At 57.8% G+C, this 21,050-nt stretch overlaps 1 protein-coding gene across 1 annotated transcript in view; it reads right to left on the reverse strand.

The window, feature by feature from the left end:
* Nucleotides 1-21,050, reverse strand: part of SDK1 (sidekick cell adhesion molecule 1) — a 529,423-nt gene that overhangs the window by 16,674 nt on the left and 491,699 nt on the right. Inside the window, exons 38-42 of the mRNA XM_060032516.1 lie at nucleotides 15,902-16,063; nucleotides 15,211-15,336; nucleotides 4,704-4,868; nucleotides 1,578-1,725; nucleotides 1,205-1,235 (exon numbers count right to left, since the gene is read on the reverse strand). Of these exons, the coding sequence (XP_059888499.1) occupies nucleotides 1,205-1,235; nucleotides 1,578-1,725; nucleotides 4,704-4,868; nucleotides 15,211-15,336; nucleotides 15,902-16,063 (632 nt within the window). The remainder of the gene's footprint in view (nucleotides 1-1,204; nucleotides 1,236-1,577; nucleotides 1,726-4,703; nucleotides 4,869-15,210; nucleotides 15,337-15,901; nucleotides 16,064-21,050) is intronic.

Consider the following 21,050-nt stretch of genomic DNA (forward strand, 5'->3'; position numbering starts at 1 on the left):
ACGCTCGCACAATAACGCTCTTAGTTACATCCCAGCCCCCGGGACGCTGCCCGAGCACACACCAGGGGCACCCTGTGTGTCTGTAAAATTCACCAGCCTTTCTGAACCGCAAGGGTCCTCTCTGCTGGGGATCCCACAGCCCTCACCTCACCTTAATGTTCTACTCGTGTACAACGAGGAAAAACCAGCAGAACACAGAGAGTGGTGAATGAAAGAGGAAGCTGCTTGTGAGTAGGGATTTGGGTTGATGGGAGGCAAGCAGGTGGAAACAGTTATCGGAAGGGAACTCTGACGTCGTACGAGGCAGCAGGATCATGCAGCAGGGTTAGAACGAGGCTGCAGCGGCAAAGGTTTAGGTTCTGTGCGTCTCCTGGGCAGGCAGGGGGACATGCTGGTAGACAAGTGTTTCTTTTCTGTTTTCTTTCCCCCTGGGCTTCAATGATGACATTAAATGAATGCTCCAGGGTGAGGCTGAGTATCAGAAGCTGCGGGTCAGATCGGACTTTTCAGGTCTGTTTCCCAGATGGAGAAGAAGAGTGAAAGCGGGGAGATTTTCTCTGCGCCAGACATAGGATTCTGTAATAGCATTAGCTCAGTAAAATGACATGCCATTCATACTCTGTAAATCCCGTAGGAATAAAATCTGATTTACGAACACTTGTTAGAAGTGAATGTATACAGAAAAAAATAAATCCTTTCTTGGAGGGATGAATGGCTTAATGTTACAAAAGCAAATGGCAGGCACTTTAGGTGCCTGGTTTGATGAACCCTTTTGGTGCCGTGACAATGGTGCTGGGGGCTGGGGTCGGGGGATCTGCTGGCCCCCGCTTCACAGAGGTATCAGAGTGTTCCCAGCACCCCGTAAGGTTCCCTCACGGACCTTCGCTGCTTATACTTCTCCACTAAGAACACCCACCATCCTGCCTTCTAGAAACATCCATTCACTAGGTTGTTCCTGACCTTTCTGTAAACGGAGTCACACTGTATGGGCCCTTTTGCGGTCGGCTTTGCCCAGGTTTGTCCATTTCTCTAATGACGGTGATTCCTCTAGCAACGCCACGCCAGGCTGTGCTGGGAACACCGGGGACCCTCTGACCCACAGAGGGCTCGGAGCTGCGATGCGGGACCTAAGGCAGGTGCTCACCCTGTGTTAGTGAGAAGCGCTGGGCCACAGACACGATTCTGTACCATCCCCGAGCCACACCGAATGCCTGAGACGTGCCCCACTCACTGTCCTCACGATACTGGAGTGAGATTTTTCATCTGTTTAACGCTTTCCGCTCTCTAATCATCGCTTAACAAAATACTCCTGCATTTGAGCAACAGTGCAGATGAGGAAACAGACTCACAGAGGCCAAATGACCCAAAGGCCCACTTGAGGGCGGAGCTGGGACAGAATCTGGTGGCCGAGGTCCAGAGCTCCTGTTTCCCTGCACCTGCTGCCTCCGAAGGGATGTCTGTTGTGCCTGTTTCATCGAATGAAATGGAATGTGGATGTGGGCACCCCGGATCCAGGAGGGAAGCCCCAAACGTTTCAGCTCCAGAGCTCCCCCGTGGGGAGACGGGGAAAGGCAGGCGCCGTCCCACCTGGGCCGCAGCTCCCGTACTTCTTGTTCTGGCCGTGCAGGACCAGGGTGAACGCCACCAGCAGGATGCCGAGCAGGCTGGACAGCGCCATCACCAGGAGGAACCACCACTGCTCGTAGAACGGGGCCTCCACCTGAGCTGAAGGGCGACACGGGCACGGTCACGTGGGACAGAAGCTCCGTCCCTGCCGTGAGCGGGGGAGGGGAGGGCTCGGGGGCAGCCCCGGGCACGGGGAGGGTAAACCCCCCTGCCTGGGCTGGGTTGTCGTGGGCAGACCGACCCAGAGACAAGGCTCTGGTTCCACCGTCTCTTTTGGGCCCAGGGTCCTGTCCCCCCCTTCCCCCACCACCCCCCCGCCGCTCCCAGCCCAGAGACTTCACTGTCCTGGACCCTGGCCATCGTGTTTATATTCTCTCAATTTCATCTGCTTACAAATGTCGTCTGGGTTAAAGGGAGGGAGGAACAAAAGCGCCTGGGTTTGCTCGTCTCTCCCAGTGCTGGGGCTTCCCCCCCAGACAGCCCCCAAGTCCCCCGGCCACCTCCATCCCCGCTGCCACCCCCCGGGCCACCACCACTGCCGCCTGGGCCACCGGAACCACTGCTCAACTGTGTCGCCTCTTCCCGTTGTGCTCAAACCCTTGACATCACAGAGAGCGTTCTCAGGTGGGAAGTCGGCCCCTCCTAAAAGGCCTCAGTGCTGCCCCTACTGGCCTCGGGGTGCGGTCAGTCTAAGCCTGGGAACCCCGTGACCCGAGCCCTGCCCGTGCCGAGCACTGGACCCTCCCACACCTGCCCAGGAACCTCTGCTCCCACCCTCCGGCTGGGTGGGCCTGCCTGACCACCTGTCGGCCTCCTCCGCTGCATCAGGGCCCCCAGCCCCGGAGGCTGGGCTGTGTTTTATTTATTTCGATCCTCCAGCAAAGCTGAGCCGAACAACGGGCCCCGCTTCGATAACGTTTTCCCAGAACGAACAGAAAAGGTTTCACTTGAAAGTTGCTTTGAAGAAGGATCGTCTTCCTCATGTTTTATTCTGTTTACTAAGACGAGAAAAATGGGAATTGCTTCTCGGTAGGTGTCGGATGGCCCACTCGTGCCTTCCACGAGCTTCCCTGTTTCAGGGCATCGGACGTGAGGGACGGAACAGGAAGCCCATTACAGGTGGAGCCCAAGGTCTGGCTCCCAGGAGCAGAAACCCCCAGAAAAGACCTCTCCCTTATGCTAAATACCTCACTGGGTGGACGCGAAGCGTGTGCACCCTGGGAACGAGGGGGACGTGTGCTCTGGATCACGTAACAGCCCAGGGAGCACTTTAAATCCAAAATACATGAGCTGGATTTCAGGCTGTACGCTAAGTCTTCCATCTAATAAGGCCAACACGTCCAAGCCGACCTCTGGGCAGTGGCGCAGAGCAGGCCTGGGCAGAAAGGCCTGGGCGGCTACAGGACTCCAGTCCCGGGTCGGGCTCCCCAACCCCGGTCTGCACAGCGGGGCCTGAGGGGTGCCGGCAGGGGACGGACGGCCTGCTGGCTTCTCGAAACCATGAGAGGAGCGGACTGCCGACCAGCTGGAAGCCGAGGCCAGCGCGGGGATGCGATGGATTTCAGAGGAGCGGTCCGGCCACGGCGCCCCGTGACCCCGAGGGCCGGATCCGCGTGCTCACGTAGGAACTAGCCTTTGCCACCGGCGACGCGCGTGTGGCATGAAAAGTTCTGTGCGTTTGGAATTGCTTTCTAATGAGTTCTTGCTCATGGACCAAGGGAGGCATATCTTGAATTGCTGAACTGGGGTGATGGGTGCTGGGGGTGCCTTATTCTATTCTCTCTACTTTGGGGTGTGTTTACAATTTTCTTAATAAAGATGAAGGAAGCGAGGAAAATTTGACTTTTCTACGTACTGTTCGTTAAACAAGCGAGTGGTGCCTGGGTCCTTCCTGCGACCCCTCTCACTGAGCGCCCCTGGGATTCATGTTGCGCCCAAGACGCTACCCTTCCCCCAGACTCACGACCAGGAAAGGATGAAGGATGCTTTCAATCTGAACAAGTGCAGTCAGCGGCTTGAACAAATGCGACTGCAGGGAAGGGAAACAGAATTGTCTTGATTGGAAGGAAGGCTCTCGTGGCTTCTGGCCCGGACTTGGCCTGCTCCCTTGTGCAGATGACCTCCAGTGGCCAGCCCTCACTCAACCCCTCTACAGCCCGGCTCGCGATCCTGGCTGAACGGAAGGGCCGCGGCGGAGCTAGGCAATCACCAAGCCCAGACCTGCGCCCCCGGCGATGCAGTTGCCGCCCAGGGTGGGGCCCTGCGTGGCTGTTTCCTAAGCAGTCCCGAGGGGTGACCCTAAGGCGCAGGCGGGGTGGAGACCCGCTTCTCACGCGTACCTGGGACCAGCCTCACCTGCCCTCCCCTCCCCGCCCGCTGGTCCTCACTGGGCTCCTCACCTGCTACTTCCTCTGCCTCGTCCCAGGCTCTCCTTCCCTGCAGCCGCCCCCCTGCACCCTTCAAGACCCAGACCCGGGCTCCCTCCTCCGAGAAGCCCTTCCTGATTTTCGGGCAGTCACTTTGACCCCCAGCTACCACACGCCTTGCCACGTCACTGGTGAGGACAGAGTCTGTCGCCGCTGACACTCGAGCTCTGGGAAAGGGAGCCTGGCCTCCCCGTGTGCTCTGCTCCACCCAGAGCAGGGCGGGGGGCGGGCACCTCCCACTTCAGGCACAGGGCTCACCGGGGCCCCCGTAGGACACGACCGCGTGTCAAGGGCTAACGCACTCCCCGGTGGCTGCTGGGGGCGAGCTTTGCTTTTCAAAACCAGCCCATGGCTCTACAGTGAGGTCGCGTCCCCTCATGGAGGGTCTTGGGCTCCACTTTGCCTGGGAAGCCTCCTCCCTGGGGGGACCCTGCCTGGCTGGAGCTGGTGGCTCCGGTGCTCAGGGAGAGAGGAGAATTCAGAACGGCTGGCGCACAGCGTGGTCGGGAGTGCGGAGCGCGCGGGGCCCGCGCCGTCCTCCCAGCTCCTCGCGAGGCGCGCGCCGGCCCTCCTTCCGTCACCATGGCTCCAGGTCACCCTCCCTGCCCCCGAAGGAGGGGCATCGCCCTGGGATTCCCGCAGGGCTCCTACCTGACACGGCAGCAGGGGGGCTGCTGGGCTCCCCGTAGCCCACCTGGTTCACGGCCACCACCCGGAACTCGTAGGTCACTCCTTGCCTGAGCTTGTCCAGGCTGGCGGTGTAGGACGTGGCGCCCCGCGGAATGTCCTTCACAAACATGTCCCACAGGCCTTCATCTGCAGGGCAGCGAGAGCAGAGGTCAGGGCGCCTGTGCGTGGATGCGCACCCTGCCCTCAGCTCCCAGCTCCCTACCCTGGGGACGGATGTGAGCCGGAGGCTGGGTGAGCTGCGGGGGCCGGGGGCACAGGCAGGAGAGGGGCCTCCCCCTGGTGACCAGACTCTGCTAAGGCTGCAAGCTGGGCAGAAGCATTTCCCCCGGTGCTCCCTGGGCCTCTGGTTTCTGACTGGATCTCACCTTTGGTGTAGGGTTCCGGCTGCCTACCGACCACCTCCTGCCGCATGTCCCTAAGCCCACCTTCCAGACTCACCGAGGACACCCGCTGGCCCAGTGGCGCCTGCGCGCACCAGCCACTGACCTGAGTTCTCAGTCCCACTGCTTTCTAACTGGAAACGACAATCCCGCCGGCGGCTCAAGGAGAAAACTTTGAACAACGCCTCTTGTGCCAGCCAGCTGCCAGCCTCGCGGTGATGCTGCCACGCTGTCCCCACCACCTGGGGTGGTCGCTGCAGCGTGCTCGGCGCAACTTTCCGTCATCGATAACGGGTCGTGTGCTCTCGCGGGGCGAAGGCGCCGAGTGGCAGCTGGCATGGGGGTGCACGTGCTCTGGGACAACTAGTTCCCTCACCTGGGGACCCTGCCTTAACCTGCCAAACCGAACTCCCGAAGTGCCGCCCTTGAGTTCGCGCATCCTTTGGAAGCGCTGCAGCATCAAACCTGCCCTAAGACCAGCAGTTATTTAATCTATGCCCAGGTGCTACCGAATACAGGTATAAATTTTAAAAAATATACTGAATTTTGAACAGGAGCCGACACATCTATGTTCATAGAGCATTATTCACAGTAGCCAGAAGGTGGAGGCAACGCAGATGTCCATCAACACAGGAATGGATAAAGAAAAGGTGGTCCGTCCATACAATGAAATATGATTCAGCCTTAAAAGGGAAGGAAGCTCTGGTACCTGCTACAACACGGGTGAACCCAAGGACAGGATGCTCAGTAAGTCAGAAACAAGCAGGATAAATACCGTATGATTCCACTTATAGGAGGTCCCTAGAGCAAATTCATAGAGACAGAAAGTAGCAGGGTGGGTGCCAGGGGGCGGGGGAGGGGGATGGGGGGCTAGGGTTTGACGGGGACAGAGATTCAGTTTGGGAAGATGGACAAGTTCTGGAGGTGGACGGTGGTGATGGTTGTGCAACAACGTGGATATACTTAATGCTACTGAACTGTACACCTACAAACGGTTAAAATGGTCAATTTTATGTTATGTATTTTACCACAAGAAAAATACATATTGAATTTCTTTAAGCCCTGACGTGTAGGAAAACATTAATAAAATTGAAATTGAAGCCAGAAAATCAGGTGCAGAGAAAAAGGAAGAAGCTAGACAGCCTTGGTGTGAAGCCTGCCTCACCGCACGTTAGCTGTGTGACCTCAGGGAGAGGACTTAACCTCTCTGTGCCTCATCTGTAAAACGGTGACAACAAAGGGCACCTACAACACAGGTGTGTTGCAAGGGTTAAACAAGTTAATATTGATAAAGTGCTTAGTAAGCAGTACACTCCGTGAGTGTCTGCAAAATAAAATATAAATCCAATCTCTGAGGAGGTCTTTCAGTAAAAAGTGGGCTCAGGGCCCAAAATGTTCACTTGAAATAGTGATCCTTCATGAATTATAAATTCTTTTATAGGCACAGGTTTGTGATCTTTTAAAAACAGCAGGAGATCTGGAGAGGAATCTCCATGCACACTTGAATACGCATACATACGTGCAGACAGCTTTACGGGGGGCGGGGGCGGTTATCTGGAAACCAACCTTATCACACACCCTGGAACACCAGATATGTTTGAGAGGATCACAGTAAACAGAAAGAGACAGCTAGTGTGTAAGTTGTATTTGCATAGGGTTTAGAGTTTGCACCGATTAAGCCCTTGTAGTCACAGGTTAATGAAGGAATGGATGTGAATGAGGCCTGAAAGGCATAAATCTCTGTACAGGCAAAAAGGGAGTACGCTGATTATTTATTTCTAAATATTCACATTGATCGTAGTTTCTCACCAAGCCACCCATTACCACTAATAATGTCCAAATGGCAAGTCACAGCTTAAGCCTTTCTTTTCCTTCTAAAAATATTAAGGTTTACACTCATGCTTGTCATATGTGATTTATTTCTGGTTTGGCAAGAAAGATCGGGGAATAATAGGCACGGAGGGCGCGTTTTCTCTGCACGTGCCACTCCCTCTGCCTGAAGTCCCCGGCGCGGTGGCGGGCATCCTTCCCCTCCGCCCCCTCTCACTCATCCACGCATTCGATCCACAAATACTTAATGCTCCCTCTTCGGTCAGGCCCTGTTCCAGCCAACAGGGGATCAGATGAGATTTCTGCTCTCAGTGGGCTGTTTATAAGCCTATGGGGGAGGGGGGCGATGGAGGAAAATCAACAAGCTCATTGCACCCTTTCAGACTCATCTTTCTGAGGCCAGCCTTGACCCTCTCCTACACCCCTTCTGCCAATGGGCCTCCAGAACGCTTCTTCACATTTACCTGTCTGTTTGCACCACTGGGCTCTTGAATTTTTCAAGAGTTCAGTAAATATCAGTTGACCTGATTCATCCCCCCTTCCTTACTCCTTCCCTTCCCTTTCCTCCTTCCATGCATCCTTCCATCTACCCATCCATCCATCCTCCCTCCATCCCTCCATCTGTCCTCCCATCCATTCATCTTTGTGCCCCCACAGCCTTTCACAGGGCCTGGCACTGGCAAGCTTTCAGTAAATAATAACCACCACCATTTAATTTAGCACTTACTATGAGCAATTCACTGTGCCAAGGGCTTTAAGCATTGAATAAACTGTGCAATATTTTCCCTCTAAAAAGACAGATCATTTTATGCTGTGAAAGAGACTGAAGAAAAAATACAGACTCTTGGAAACTGGATACGGCTTAAAGCCATTGAAATTAAGGGACTTAAGAGTGTGAAAGGCATTCCCAGACCATCTGCAGCAGGTCTGAACACTGCTGCAGTGGGTTCTCTGGATGGCTCTTACACGACTGTTTCTGTAATGCTTTCCTGCTACTGAAGAAAAAGAATTACTTCCCCTGCCTCTACTGTCACCTAAAGTCCACATTTTATTTTAAGCGCTCTGTCATAGCTCCAAGAATTATGTGCATTTTTCATAAAAACATTTAAAAATATTGATACAGAATCGCAACACACGATTTACTTTACACTGAAAAACGCTGCGAGGGGCGGAGTCACGCCAAGAGAACTTCCTGCGGAAGGAAGCTCGCACTTTTATTCTGCTTAATTCTGCCTTTCCAGAATGAGCGTCCTCAGCGTTTTAGGCTGCACTTGTGGTCCCCTGGGCTATCTATCCACACTAACATTCACACCGCGATCACGGCAGGCAGAAAACCCCGGCGGCTGTCGAAGCCTCCGCTCTGTCTCTCCACTGTGCATTGTTCCCTCGCTTGTATTATGTTGTTAAATATCTCAATAAATCAATGACGGAGAAAAGCATGTCTACAAATTAGGGGGAGAAATAACATTACAGAACTATTAAGCATAATGAGATTTGCGCAACTGATTTTCCACGCACCAGGGTAATCCCCGGTCCTAGACTTACATTCTCAATCAATACCTGAGGGGAGTGCGGGCCCTCGTGCTTTTCTGGGGATGCGTTCAGCCGGCTGTCAGACTCCGGGCGAGCTCACCCCGCCGGGTGCTCAGCAGACCCCAGCCTGCTTTCCCTGCCCACTGGGGGCGCTCCTACCCCTACATCACCCTCGTGTGGGGAACTCGTGATTGGCCCGAGGAGAGCAGTCGCTCATGTTTCCCAAAGCCACATCCCTGGATGGCCGATGCCAGAGGCCTGAGGACCAGCCCTGCGGGCGGTGCCCGGACTTCGACCTTCCTGGGAGTCACGTCGACCTTCAGGCCAGGGCCTCTTGATGTCTGTGGCGGGGTGTCCGTGGCATCTTGCTGGGCTCGGTTCCCCTTCTTGGACTCCCGGCACCTTCTCGGCCTCTCCTTACTGTGACACTGCTGGGGAAACGCCACCTCGAGGTATGAAGGTGGGGGAACCGTGGAGAAATACACGTGGCAGAATGCTGCTCGATAGGCCGCAGTCCGGTCACACACCTCCATCCCTGCCGGGCTCGGAAGGAAAGCTGCGTGAGGGTCCACACACGCACGTGCGTCCCACCGGCTGCTTTTCCTTTAAAGATATAAGCTCTGGGTCCTGGCCGCCCTGTGGCAGTATTTGTTTACTAAAGAAGGAGAACGGCTAATACTGAACATCCTCGAGGAGAGCAAGCGCTTCCAGTCCACGCGGGTCACTGCCCCGACCGCACTTGTTTCCGGCGCTTGGCGCAAGGCAGCTTCTCTCCTGCGGGGCCAGCACCTTGCCGCCCAGGCACATCTGCTCCCGGCCATGCCCTCGTCACCGGGGAGCAGGGACACCGCCCTCCCGAATCCCAGGGTCCACGCTCCACTTACCCTGCCGACGCCCAGAAGCGTGTGTCTATGGCAGGTTTCAAGGCAGGCGCCAAGAAAGACGTTTGACCTCGTGGTCGACCCAGCAGGGTCTCCACGCTGAGTGAAACTGTCATTCACGGCCCAAGGGTTCTGGTTCCACTAAGCTCATAACCAGCGCCATGACGTCGGCTTGCAGCTCTGAGCCTGGGAGCTGCTTATGTCTTAAACGCTGCCATTTCTCTTGGTGTAACTGGGCTGGGTCGGAAATTGAGCTGAAACAGGTGGGGCTTACACCCGAGGCTAAATACATCTGATGATAAAATAATTGTATGTTATCCGATCCTTGTTGAAGGCAGGACACCAATGAGATGAACGCAAAGGATGGCCTGGGACCAGGACCCAGCCCAGAGAGAAACGGCTGCAGAGCCCGACAGGCTGTCAACTCGGGGTCATGCAGGAGAGAAGAAGTCAACACAGGCCAGTGACAGAGTCGGAACTGCAGCTGCAGCCCTTGGGCTGAGGCGCTGACTTGGCAACTTCCGTGGATTTTAAACCTTCTGAAAAGCACTGATTGTTTTTCTTTGTTCAGTTGAAAAGTCCCGCAGGCAAAGATCAGAAGCGGACAGAGTGAGTGGGGAGGGGCCTGGGGGGCCCCCAGGAGGACCGCAAGTGGGCAGGGAGGGGCTCACGGGGACAGGGGCCCTGCTCCATGTAACCCCCTCTCCTCTCTGGGCTAAACACATTACGCGTGAAAAAAGCAACACAATGTCTGCCCTGCCTTGGGTACATCCTAAATATGTATTTCACGGCTGCTGTGGAGAGGAAAATATATTTATAGTTCCTTTAGTGCCATTCTGGTCTATTGTGTAAATATGTAAATTAGGTTTCCCGATCTATACAGTAAAATGCCTCGGGACAATTTGTGTAAATAGATCATCTGCATATGCCCGCTGCATAGTTTCCACTGCCTTCCTGGGAGCTTAGCAACTCCAACTGGGAGGAAACCTTCGCCCAACCGGAGAAATGAACCTTCGGCAAGGCTGTCCTGTGGCGTCCGGGGCCGCGTCCACACTCGCTGACTGCCCTTCTCCAGGAGTGACGGGGGTGTGTGTCCTAGTCCGATGTGAATTTCACCAGCTGCCGTTCAATTCGGTGTTTTCACGTTAGGGCATCAGCAGAATTTGCAGGGGTTCAAGTGAAGAGGCACAAGGCTGCAGGGCCACCTGCCCGGGCCGCTGGAGCCTGCTGGCCACCGTCCCCGCGCCAGCCAAGCGGACGAGCTCCATGCCTTCCAAGGGCAAGACGCAGATGAGGCCTGGTGGGGAGATGGCAGGCATCCTGGGGCCCCCAGGGCCACCCGACAAAGGGGCTCAGTCTTTCCAGACGCCCGCGGTGACGGGAACCCGGGTGGCCCCCTATTAAAAACTACCCCTCCCAGGGCCCAACACCACTACCAAGCTCCCTCCAGACACCACTGCCCTGCCCGGAGAGGGCGTCGCCAAAGAGCCTCGGGGAGAGAGTGAGACGATGCAGCATTACTGTTCCGTGTAATGAGGCCTGTAATAGATGACAGCTGAGATCCAAAGCCCCAGGTACTGGCAAGGCGTTTAAATATTGACAATCCGTAAATGCATTTCATCTGACTCCAGGCAGCTGCAGGCCTCCGTTAAGGGGGGAGGGCGCCTCTCAACTTTCAGCGGCTGGACGGTGAGGCCGGCGGCCTGCTCTGGCCCAGTCGAAATCGCTGGCGACCTGCTCTCAATGTTGAGAAGTTGAAGCAGGACCCTCGGGGCTCGCTGGAAACGACAGCGTCCTCCGGGTCAGCTTCCTGGCACGTCCTGGTCCCCGTGGGTCAGCTTCCACCTTCTGGTAGTGACCCGGGGAGTCAGACCGCCAGCTGCTGGCAGAAGGCTGGTGTCTGGGCGAGGCCCTCGGGTGTGGGGCGCCACCCCGTTAGTGCTGCACCGCCTTCCAGACTCCCAGAAGCTGCGCTTGTAACCACCAAGCACCCCGTTGCCTTCATCGCAGCAGACAGATGAGCAGGGGCAGCACGAGGGGAAATGAACCAGCTCCCCAGGGAGCCTGAGAACGCACCCTCCAACCCCGGGGCGGCCCGAGTGCTCACTAGGGCTACGATTCCCACACGCCTGCGTCTGGCTGGTGGGGGGCTCCGTTCCCCACAGGCCGATCGCTGACATGAAGGTGCTCGTTTCAGAGAGACGGTGCACCTGACTGACCAGGGTGAGGAGACCATCCGTGGAGATTAAAAAAAAAAAAATTTAAGCTCAGCTTTTTCTTTTGAGATAATTGTGGATTCCCACGCAGCTGTGGGAAATAGCACAGGCATCCCATTGTGTCCTTTATCCAGTGTTCCAACCCCCCGTCCCCCCGCAAGGGTGTCATGTTGGGAAACTACAGTACAGCGCAACCGGGAAACTGATGCTGACACAGTCCTGATGGGACCCTTTGCTGCAATGCTTGCACCTGGACACGTCTCTCCTCGAGAAACAAAAACCAAAGAAACGGTATGAGACTAAAAATAACTACGTGCATGCCCAGTTGGGACAAATTCTGGACCCCAAAGATACAGAGACCCAAAAACCCAACTGCCACTTTTGAAGAGACTGGAGCAAAAGCAGGGGGTTGGGAGCAAAAGCAAGGTACTGAGCACGCCCGCTGCACACTACACCACCCAAGAGGTGGGCAAAACACCTCAGTCTCCCCTCTGGCCCGACTCCTGGATACACCCCTACCCTCACCCCATGTGAGCAAGAAGCTCGCTCCACCCCCTGCCCCGCCCCCGTCAGGGCGTGAAGCAAGGGAGGCTGTTGCTTGCTCTCGAGCGCCCCCTGCTGCAGCAGGGGCCCCAGTAAAGCCTCGTCTGAATTTCCTGTCAGGCCTCTGATCCATTTCTATTGAGGAAGGAGGCCGAGAACCCTGGTGGGTAACACTGATCCACAGCGTTTCCATCGCCTCAAGGGTGCCTCGTGTGGCCCTTTTGCAGCCACGTGTCCACTGGGATCCTTAACTCTTGTCGGGGAGACAAGCTTTCAGGTAGAAGGAAACGACTCGGCGGGAGTCTTGGGTGCGTGTCCTCTAGAGCAAGGCTTCCTAACCTTTTCTTGGTGCCGTGGACCCTCTGCCAACCTGCTGACTCTGAAGGACCCCATCTCAGAATGGTTTTCATGCATAAAATAAAACTGAAAAGGAAACCAGTTACATTGGTGGTGCTCCTAAATGCCTGGCAGTAACCGCAGGTTCACAGTCACGTCCGTCTCCTGGTTAACGCGGAAGGTCTGGATCACGTGGGTTTTCTTGGCACCCTTGTTAAGCTACGTGGTCTTTGGAAGATGTGGTGGAGAGACGTGCATTGAGGTGACACCCTCATCCCAGGGAACTCAGAAGTCTTCGCTTCCTCACGAACGCTTTCGATGAGAAGGTCTAGCAGGGTCTGCAGACGACCGTAATGTCGACGCCGTGGTGAGCATGAACGATCTTGGGAAATCTCTGCACACCTGGCACGTGACGTGAACGGAGCTGTGATTTCTACTGCTGGCGGTTTCACAGGTACTGCAGTTACTCACGTGGGTTCTCACCTACGGTTATGGGTTGAACTGGGTCCCCTCATCGTTCATACCTTCAAGGCCTAATCCTTAGTATATCAGAATGCGACCTTATTTGGAAACAGGGTCTCTGCAGACATAATTAGTTAAGATGAGGTCATGACGGTGGGCCCTAATCCAGTATGACTGGGGTTCTTCTAAAAGGGGGAAGTTTGGACACAGGGACGCAGGGAGGAGGCCACGTGAAGAGGAAGGTAGGGGTCTCGCTGATGTTCTGCTACAGGCCAAGGACCCGCAAAGGTTGTTAGCGACACGCCAGAAGCCAGGGGAGAGGCCTGGACCAGATCCTCCCCGATGGCCCCCAGAGGGAACCAACCGTGCCGGCACCTCGACCTGGGGTTCCAGCCTCCAGACCTGAGAGAGAACACGTTTCTATGCTCTAAGCCACCCAGTGTTTGGTACTCGGTTACAGTAGCTGAGCAAACTAACACGTGTTTATAAGTGAAGGAAAGCTAGTCAGTTAGAGGGCTAGTGAAGATAAACACGTATTTTTTCCCGTCGAAGCTGATGGAGCCCCTTGGTGGACCCGAGCAAGGCAACCTTTGCAACAAACGCTCTCCTTGGATTTGGGGAGCAAGCGGCTTTGCCTCCTGAGGCCAGTGCAGCCTCCACTGCCTCAGTCTGGGCACAGACCTCACAGGGCCTTTCAGCCACGGCATTTGGGTTTTTTTGGTATTTTTGCGGTACGCGGGCCTCTCACTGTTGCGGCCTCTCCCGTTGCGGAGCACAGGCTCCGGACGCGCAGGCCCAGCAGCCATGGCTCACGGGCCCAGCCGCTCCGTGGCATGCGGGATCTTCCCGGACCGGGGCACGAACCCGCGTCCCCTGCATCGGCAGGCGGACTCTCAACCACTGCGCCACCAGGGAAGCCCGCGGCACTTGTTGATCTCCGAAAGTGCCCCGGGTCAGATGTCGCCAGCAGAGAGCTGGCTGGCTCTTCTGGGTCCACTGCTTTCAGAGGTACGGGGGGAACAAGTGACCACAGAGGCCTCTGGTGAGTCCAGCCCCGTCACGGATTTGGGACCCTCCATTTCCAGAAAAGGCCAGATGCCCTGCTTATCAGAAACTGTCGGGATCCCCCAGGCCCGGGGGCTGAACACGGGCATTCTTGAGCCAAAGAAGTATTCACATCGCCTTTGCATAGAAACTGTTTTGGTTTTATGTACTAGGTTTCTCCTTAGAAGTTTCTAGAAGGCACTTCTAAGTAATCTTTCAAAAGCCGTTTGGTGGGGAGGAGGGACGCCCGTGACGTCTGAGACTTTGGGGCTCTTCCCTCTTGGTCTAAGAGCTTCTTTAAACATCACACTGAAGTGCTCACAGCGCTGTAGTCCACCTGGAGGCGGGGCCTGGCGATCACTTTCCAAGTGCGTCCCTGGCACGCCGTGTATTTTCACGCTCGGATGTTCCTGCTGAGCCGTACGGCCGTCTGAAGGTCGCGGTGAACGTGCCCGGGGCTCCTGCGAGGGTGATGCCCCCCCAGCTCCAGCCGTAACATCCGACTCAAACCATCTCTCACTTTCCAGTGGTGCCTGCCCTTAGGTATTACTTGAACAGAGAGAAGGCAGAAACCCTCTTAGGGTGGATGGGGTTGGGGCGGATCTCAACCTCGCTCCCCGCGGATGACGTGTGGGTTTCACTACTAACAGGAAGGTTCATGACGATCCGAAATGAGCAGGACACTCTCCACCGAGATCTCGAGCGGAGCTTCTGAAAACACTCGTGGGTCTTACCGCTGAGCTGAGAACATCCTTAAGTGACCCTAAGTTCTCACACACGTGTATCTGAGTGACAGTCATCCTCCCCCAAAGCCTAGGTAACGTGGCCAGAACACCATGGGTCTGATGCCCGTGAGGTCGCTAGCGCAGCCGTGGTTATGAGAATGGGGGGGTGGGGGCTTCCCCGCTGGTCCAGTGGGGAGGGCTCCGCACTCCCAATGGGGTTCCATCCCTGGTCAGGGAACTAGATCCCGCAGGCCGCAACTAAGAGTCCGCAGGCCGCAACAAAGATCCTGTGCGCCGCATCGGAGACCCGGCGCAGCCAAAATAAATAAATAAATAAAAAATAAATATTTAAAAAAAACAACGGGGGGTGGGGGAGTGAGAGGGCACCTCTCATTTCAAGTCAATGCCCTCCGTCTCCACGTCATCAGGGAGATGCTGGGCCGGGGAGGCCCCAAGCTCTGACACGTCCCCTCTTTTACAGATGCAGAGACACCGTTTCGAGGTTTCGCCTGACCTACCTGAGGGCCTGGCCTCGATGACGTAGCCCGTGGTGGGCGTCCTGCCCGCGCGGCCCTCCGTCCACTGCAGGGTGAGCTCAGAGGCGGATCTGGTGACCGAGACGTCTCGAGGGGAGCCCGGGGAACCTGTGGACAGAGGAGAAAAGAGCGGGTGGGCTTTGGCCTGGCACTCCTGGGCCTGCAGAGGGGCCAGCTCTGCTGCTAGGTCTCCAGGCGGGGCTCACCCTGGGTCAGTCCCGGTCCCTCATCTTGAAAGTCGGGGTGGGGCTGACACTGGCCTCACAGGGTCCATCAGAGCATCAAGAGAGCTGAGGCGCGGAGGTGTCCTCTCGAGCCACTGCCCCCTCCTCCAAAGCACTTAAACAGAGGCCAAGGGCATTTGTGCAGCGGGAACCACGCGGTTCCTCTTCATGCCAGGAAAACTTCAAATTTTTCTTACGTATCTTATTTCAAAAATCGAATGCACTTCTTTTCGCTTTTTTTCCAGAAGACAAATACAAACTGGACACGCTCAAGACCTAAGAACTTGCTCGCCCACACTGAACGCGTCCGCGTGCAGACGTTCAGTTAACACACGCCTTGGAAGGCGGGGCCAAAGGAGTCCTGAGCTGACGCCAGCTCTGAGCGTCCAGCACGGCTCGTCGGGAGTGCAGACCAAGCCCTGACCGGACGAAGGAGCCCCGATACTCACCCTCGGCCGGCCCGGCCGTGACGCTGGCCCGCAGCTCGGGCCCGTAGGCGATGGTCCGCGCTTGCACTCGGAAGAAGTAGGTCACCCCCTTGGTGAGGTCGCGCACCTTCAGCCAGCGCTGCCAGTTCCCCTTCACGTCCACCGTCACCACCTTGCTCACCCCTAGAGCCGCAGGGAAGGGCGAGAGGGGCCCTGAGCACCGCCTCTTCAGCTCTAATAGCCAGGAGGCCGCGAGGTTTGCTGAGGAAGCGTTTCTTACCACCGGGACTGTAAGTGGTGGCAAGGGCCGATTTTCAGCACACATAAGTGCCCTTAGAGTCTAAGCGTGGTAAGTGGGTGCTGACACGGGGAAGAACCGCCCACAGCACGCGGGAGGAGGCCCCGGCTCACTGGCCACGTTGGGGCGGGGGAGAGAACCCCGGCGACAGGCACCAAGGTGGGGGGGCCCCCGACGTCTGGAGGGTCCCTCCCCACTTGGCTGGGAGCTGCACAAAGCCCTGTGTCACGTCGGAGGCGACCTCGGGCTTCCCAGCTTAGTCGGGGGACAGAACGTGGAGGAGGAAGATGGAGGAAGGCTCTGCGTGGGCTGCAGGCGGCCCCCCCGCGGGGCCCACTCTGCGGCCTAAAGGCTTTGTCAACGCATGACAACTTCATCCACAGACCCTGAAACATGACGAACCTGTCACCACAGAGAGTGGTGGTGACGCAGTTCCACAGACCTGTGCCAGCACAGAGACGCTTCCCTCAAACACAGACACCGAGCAGATGTGATGCTGGGTGTAGGTTTAATTAGAAAATAGAGGTTGGACACTTTGGCAGGGGGATACAAACTGAAAAGTACACAAACGCAGCATTTTCCAGAAGGGAAAGTAGGGTTCTTTGGTAAAACAAGTCTGAAAATGAAGCATTCAAACAAAAAAGCTACATAAGCTCTAGACTGCGGGACTTCTCAGAGCCTTCAACACACCGATGTCTGTCGGGCACCTCTTGGAGGAAGGTATCAGGCTGGGGCAATTCCAGGCCTTGTGAGTCAGCAGAGATCGTGCGGAAGAGCCGCGCTGGGGGCCTGCTGTCCTGGGTCCGGCGTCTGCGCCACCGTGTCCCGTACACAGAGAACGGCCGTGCTTCCCAAGACCAAGGGGCCACCTGCTCTCGCTGCGACCGGCCGGTGTTATCTGCACCTTGAATCCTAGGGTGGCCTTGACCTCAGAAGAGCCCAACAACGTGCGTCCTTGCTACAAAGTGGGTCCAGCTTTCAGAGTCATCAAAGCAAATTCCTCTGACCCTACAGGCCTCCAGAAGCCCTTCTAGTTGGCTTACTGTCTTCATATTGTGCCTTTTATGAAACATTTGTTCAGCGACATGATTCTCTTCCAAGTTGTTTCGGAGCAATTTGGGCTGCTCTTGTGTGACTGGAGCTTTTCGGTAGAGAAGCAGGGCCACTTCTGCACAGAGAGGCCGCCCCTCAGCTGCATCGCTCCAGACCGGGGTTTCAGGGATGAGTCCACACCCATGGTTGACCATCACCAGTGAACACACGTGGGATCCTGCCAGATATAGTTTTTCTGGAGAGCAGCCCCTTCTTTTGTTAATAAATGCCCTCCTTCTCCTCAGAGCAAAACCAACCCCGTGCACAGATCTTGTGAACTCTGTCCCGCCAAGAGGTGGAGCTGGTCTGCTTCCCTCCCCCTCCCCCATCCCAACCACCTCAGCGTCTTATTTATTCAGTCAACTTTAAAACCATGCCCTGCACCCCAAACCTCAGGGTGCAGTCACCTGAAATACTTCCATTTCAAACACGTAAGAAAACATAAAAATAGCTCTTCTATGGAATCAGAGTCCCAAGAACACGGCTCAGTGTTCCGAGGGCCTGGGGGCTCTCCACGCAGCCAGGCCTACTTTCCTGGTGGAGGGACCCGGGGTCCACAGCACTGCAGTACCACATCGACGCCCCTGTTCCCGGGGCCTGGGCTGCAGGCTGCCCGACCAGGGTCTGCAGGTGTCCCTCCAGACGCTGCCCGGGCCTGGGGGAGGGGGCATGAAGAAGGGTCACCCCAGGGTGAGGTCACTGCTTTACAACTGCTTTTTACTCTCTTTACCACAAACTTGTGCATGTGCATATCAACGTAAATATCATATCCTCGGTGATCTTCACAAGGGAAGCGGCGTGACCACAGAGAGTTAATATAAAGATGCTCGAGCTTCTCCCTACGTTTGCAGCCATATCTCTGGGAGCTGCACGGGTCCTCTGAGGCATATGAGAGTACCGAAATGGTCCGGAGTCCCGCTTCCTACTTTCACGGTTCCCTGCCTAAATCCCAGATCCAACCGCGAAGGGGGTGAGGGCCAGGCTTCTCCAGGAGACGCCCTCCAAGAGGCCTGCGCACCCATCAGGTCAGCCAGCCGCCCTGAGGGGAGGAGACATAGCATCGGGGCACTGGGGGCCGCTGGGGAGGGATAGGCCCAGGTGTGGGGACGCAGGGCAGCCAGGGCTGGACCAAGGCCCGAGGTGCCGGGCAGCCTGCCCTCAGCGGGTCCGGGAAGCTGTGCGGTGTTTTCACAGCCACGGCCTGGCGTTCAGCCTCTCTGTTCTCGCCCACGACTCTGTCCACGGTGTCAGGCCTGCTCAGCTAGGCAACGGTGCGGTCTTAGGTGAGAACGCCCCAAAGAGCCCCGGCAGAGGCGCCCAGGGCGAGCGCCGCTGCTCCACGATCGGCCGAGGGCGGGTTCCCTCTGAAACTCGCAGGGTCGGCCAGAGGGACGGGGAGTGCGGACGCCCCTGGATCTGGAGCCTGTCCCAGGCCTGTTACTTCTTCCCCGTGAGACGCCGGGCGACACACTGGACCTCTGCAGGCCTCCGTTTCCCGTCGGTCCTGAGTGGGCAGTGCCCACCTCACAGCAGTGTCAGGAGGGCCGGATCCCAGACCCTGCAGTGACTGTTCGAAAGCACGTCAAGCTCCGGGCGCTGCGATCCACCTGCGTCCCCGGCTGCAGCTCTCCCGCTCCGCGGTGGCCACGCTGCCCCAGCACCCAGGGCTTATGGCGGCCACCGCGGAGCTCAGCTCGCCATCCTGCTGGTCAGGCCTTGGGAGGCAGCTGGCGTGGCCGATCGCGGCCGGGCTCCTGCGTGCAGCTGGTCCTCACGTGCCCGGCAGGTGGCCGGCTGTCCGCCAAGGCAAGAGGACGGATAGGTCACGTCCCCAGCATCTCCCCGAGGGCCGGCTCAGGCGTGTCCACGAGAGGACAGGGTGCCTCCCGCGTGCAAATGCTCTCCACGCCTCCGCCCGCCCCACGGCGGTTACTGCTCCAGTGGCCACTGCGAGTCATGCAGCTGAGTCCGGAGGAACGCAATGGGGCTCGATCTGGGGCCTTCCTGTGCTCGACCCACGGCACCCACCAGCAGGAGGACCGCCACCAACAGCCGCTGCCCACGCCCCGGTGACGGCCTCCTTACGGCCCCACTTCGGCCGGGCCGTGCTCCTCTCTGGCTGCCAGCCGTGGCCGCCGGAAGGGCCCAGGACTAGTGTACATCTGGCTAAGTCAGGGGTTCTGGCTGAGGCCGTGGTCCAGGCGGGCTCGCGGTGGGATCCTGGGACGTGATGCCGGGTTGGCGGTGAGCGGGGCACTTCGGGAAGGTCACAGGGTCACCAGGGCAGCACCAGGGCAGTGGGTCGGTGAGCTCTGCTCCTGGGGAAGGGGTGTTTGCTGGTTGCCACGGAGGCCGGGGGAGGCTCGGGGCCTGTGGCCAGCCTCACTCCAGCGGGAGCAGGGCCCGAGCTGTCGGGGGGCAGGGTGGCCTGCGGTTGTAGGCCCGGCTTGGTGCCGCCCTGGTGCTAGAGGCAGCCCTGCGACGCCTCAGGCGGGACTGGACGCTTCCCGTCACCGTCACCGTCACGTGGGGTAGCCCCAGCCCTGGACCGGCCACTCGACAGGCAAGCAGGCGTCAGTGGGTCTGGGCCGTGCACAGCCAGAGCCTGGCGTCTGGACAGTTTGCTGCTGAGGGCGCAGGAGCCGGGGCGGCGGCTGAGCGAGCGCAGGGCTGAGCCCCGTCCCTGCTCCAGTGGCAGGGCTGGCGCACTGTGGAGACCCAGGCTGAGAGCAGCGGGCCTCCCCACAGACACGGGACGCTGCTGCGGACGGCGGGCGGCTCGCTGCTTGTGAAACGAGGCGAAGACGGCTGTGACCGAAGTGACTCCACCTGTTGTCACTCCAGGGAACGGCAAGCCCCACCCGCGGCCGGAAAGCAAGATGATTTCCTGACTGCCCCTCGGGCTCCGTCTCTGCCGCTCAGCATCACGTTTACGGTCAGAGACACAAGCTCCGGACGTTCGTTCCCCATCACGCGACAGATAAGACCTCGGCTCTTGAACCTGCCCGCCTGGGTTCGAATCCCTCCTCTCCCCTGTTCCCCAACCGTAGGCTGGGGACAACATCTTAAGGTCCCGAAGCCTGACTGCTTTTTTTTTTTTTGCGGTACGCAGGCCTCTCACTCCTGTGGCCTCTCCCGTTGTGGAGCACAGGCTCTGGACGCGCAGGCTCAGCGGCCATGGCTCACGGGCCCAGCCGCTCCGCGGCACGTGGGATCTTCCCGGACCGGGGCACGAACCCGTGTCCCCTGCATCGGCAGGCGGACCCCCAACCACTGCGCCACCAGGGCAGCCCAGCCCGCCCGCTTTGTCTGTGGCGTGAGGACAGATGCGGCGCGCCCTGCAGGGCTGTGCGGAGCATGAGGAGAGAACGCAGGAGAGCGGTGGGTGCGGCCTGCTGCGTAGCCAGTGCCGGAGGGGCAGCGCCTACCGGTCGGCGTGCTCGGTGGGGTCGCGTTGACGGGGGCACCGGGAGAACCCTGTGAGCTGCTCGTGGCGAACCTGAGTGTCCAAACAACGTGAAACAAACAAGCAGCCCCGGGGACACCGGGAACTGGAGCTGCTGCTGCCCCCCCCCCGGCGATGAGGCGGGGGCGGGGCGCAGGCGTGGGGAAGCTCTGCAGCAATTCTAGCGCCTGACCGTGCAGAGGAGGGTAACGGGGGGCACAGCCAGGCCCCGCTGCGGAATCCGGCCGGGCGGTGGCCTCGCCGGGAGGCCAAGGAGACAGCTGTGGGCCGTGGAGTTTCTGGAAAGACTGTGCAAACCCCCCCACACAGATGCT

Source organism: Delphinus delphis, chromosome 15, assembly GCF_949987515.2.
Source record: "Delphinus delphis chromosome 15, mDelDel1.2, whole genome shotgun sequence".
Lineage (NCBI taxonomy): Eukaryota > Metazoa > Chordata > Mammalia > Artiodactyla > Delphinidae > Delphinus > Delphinus delphis.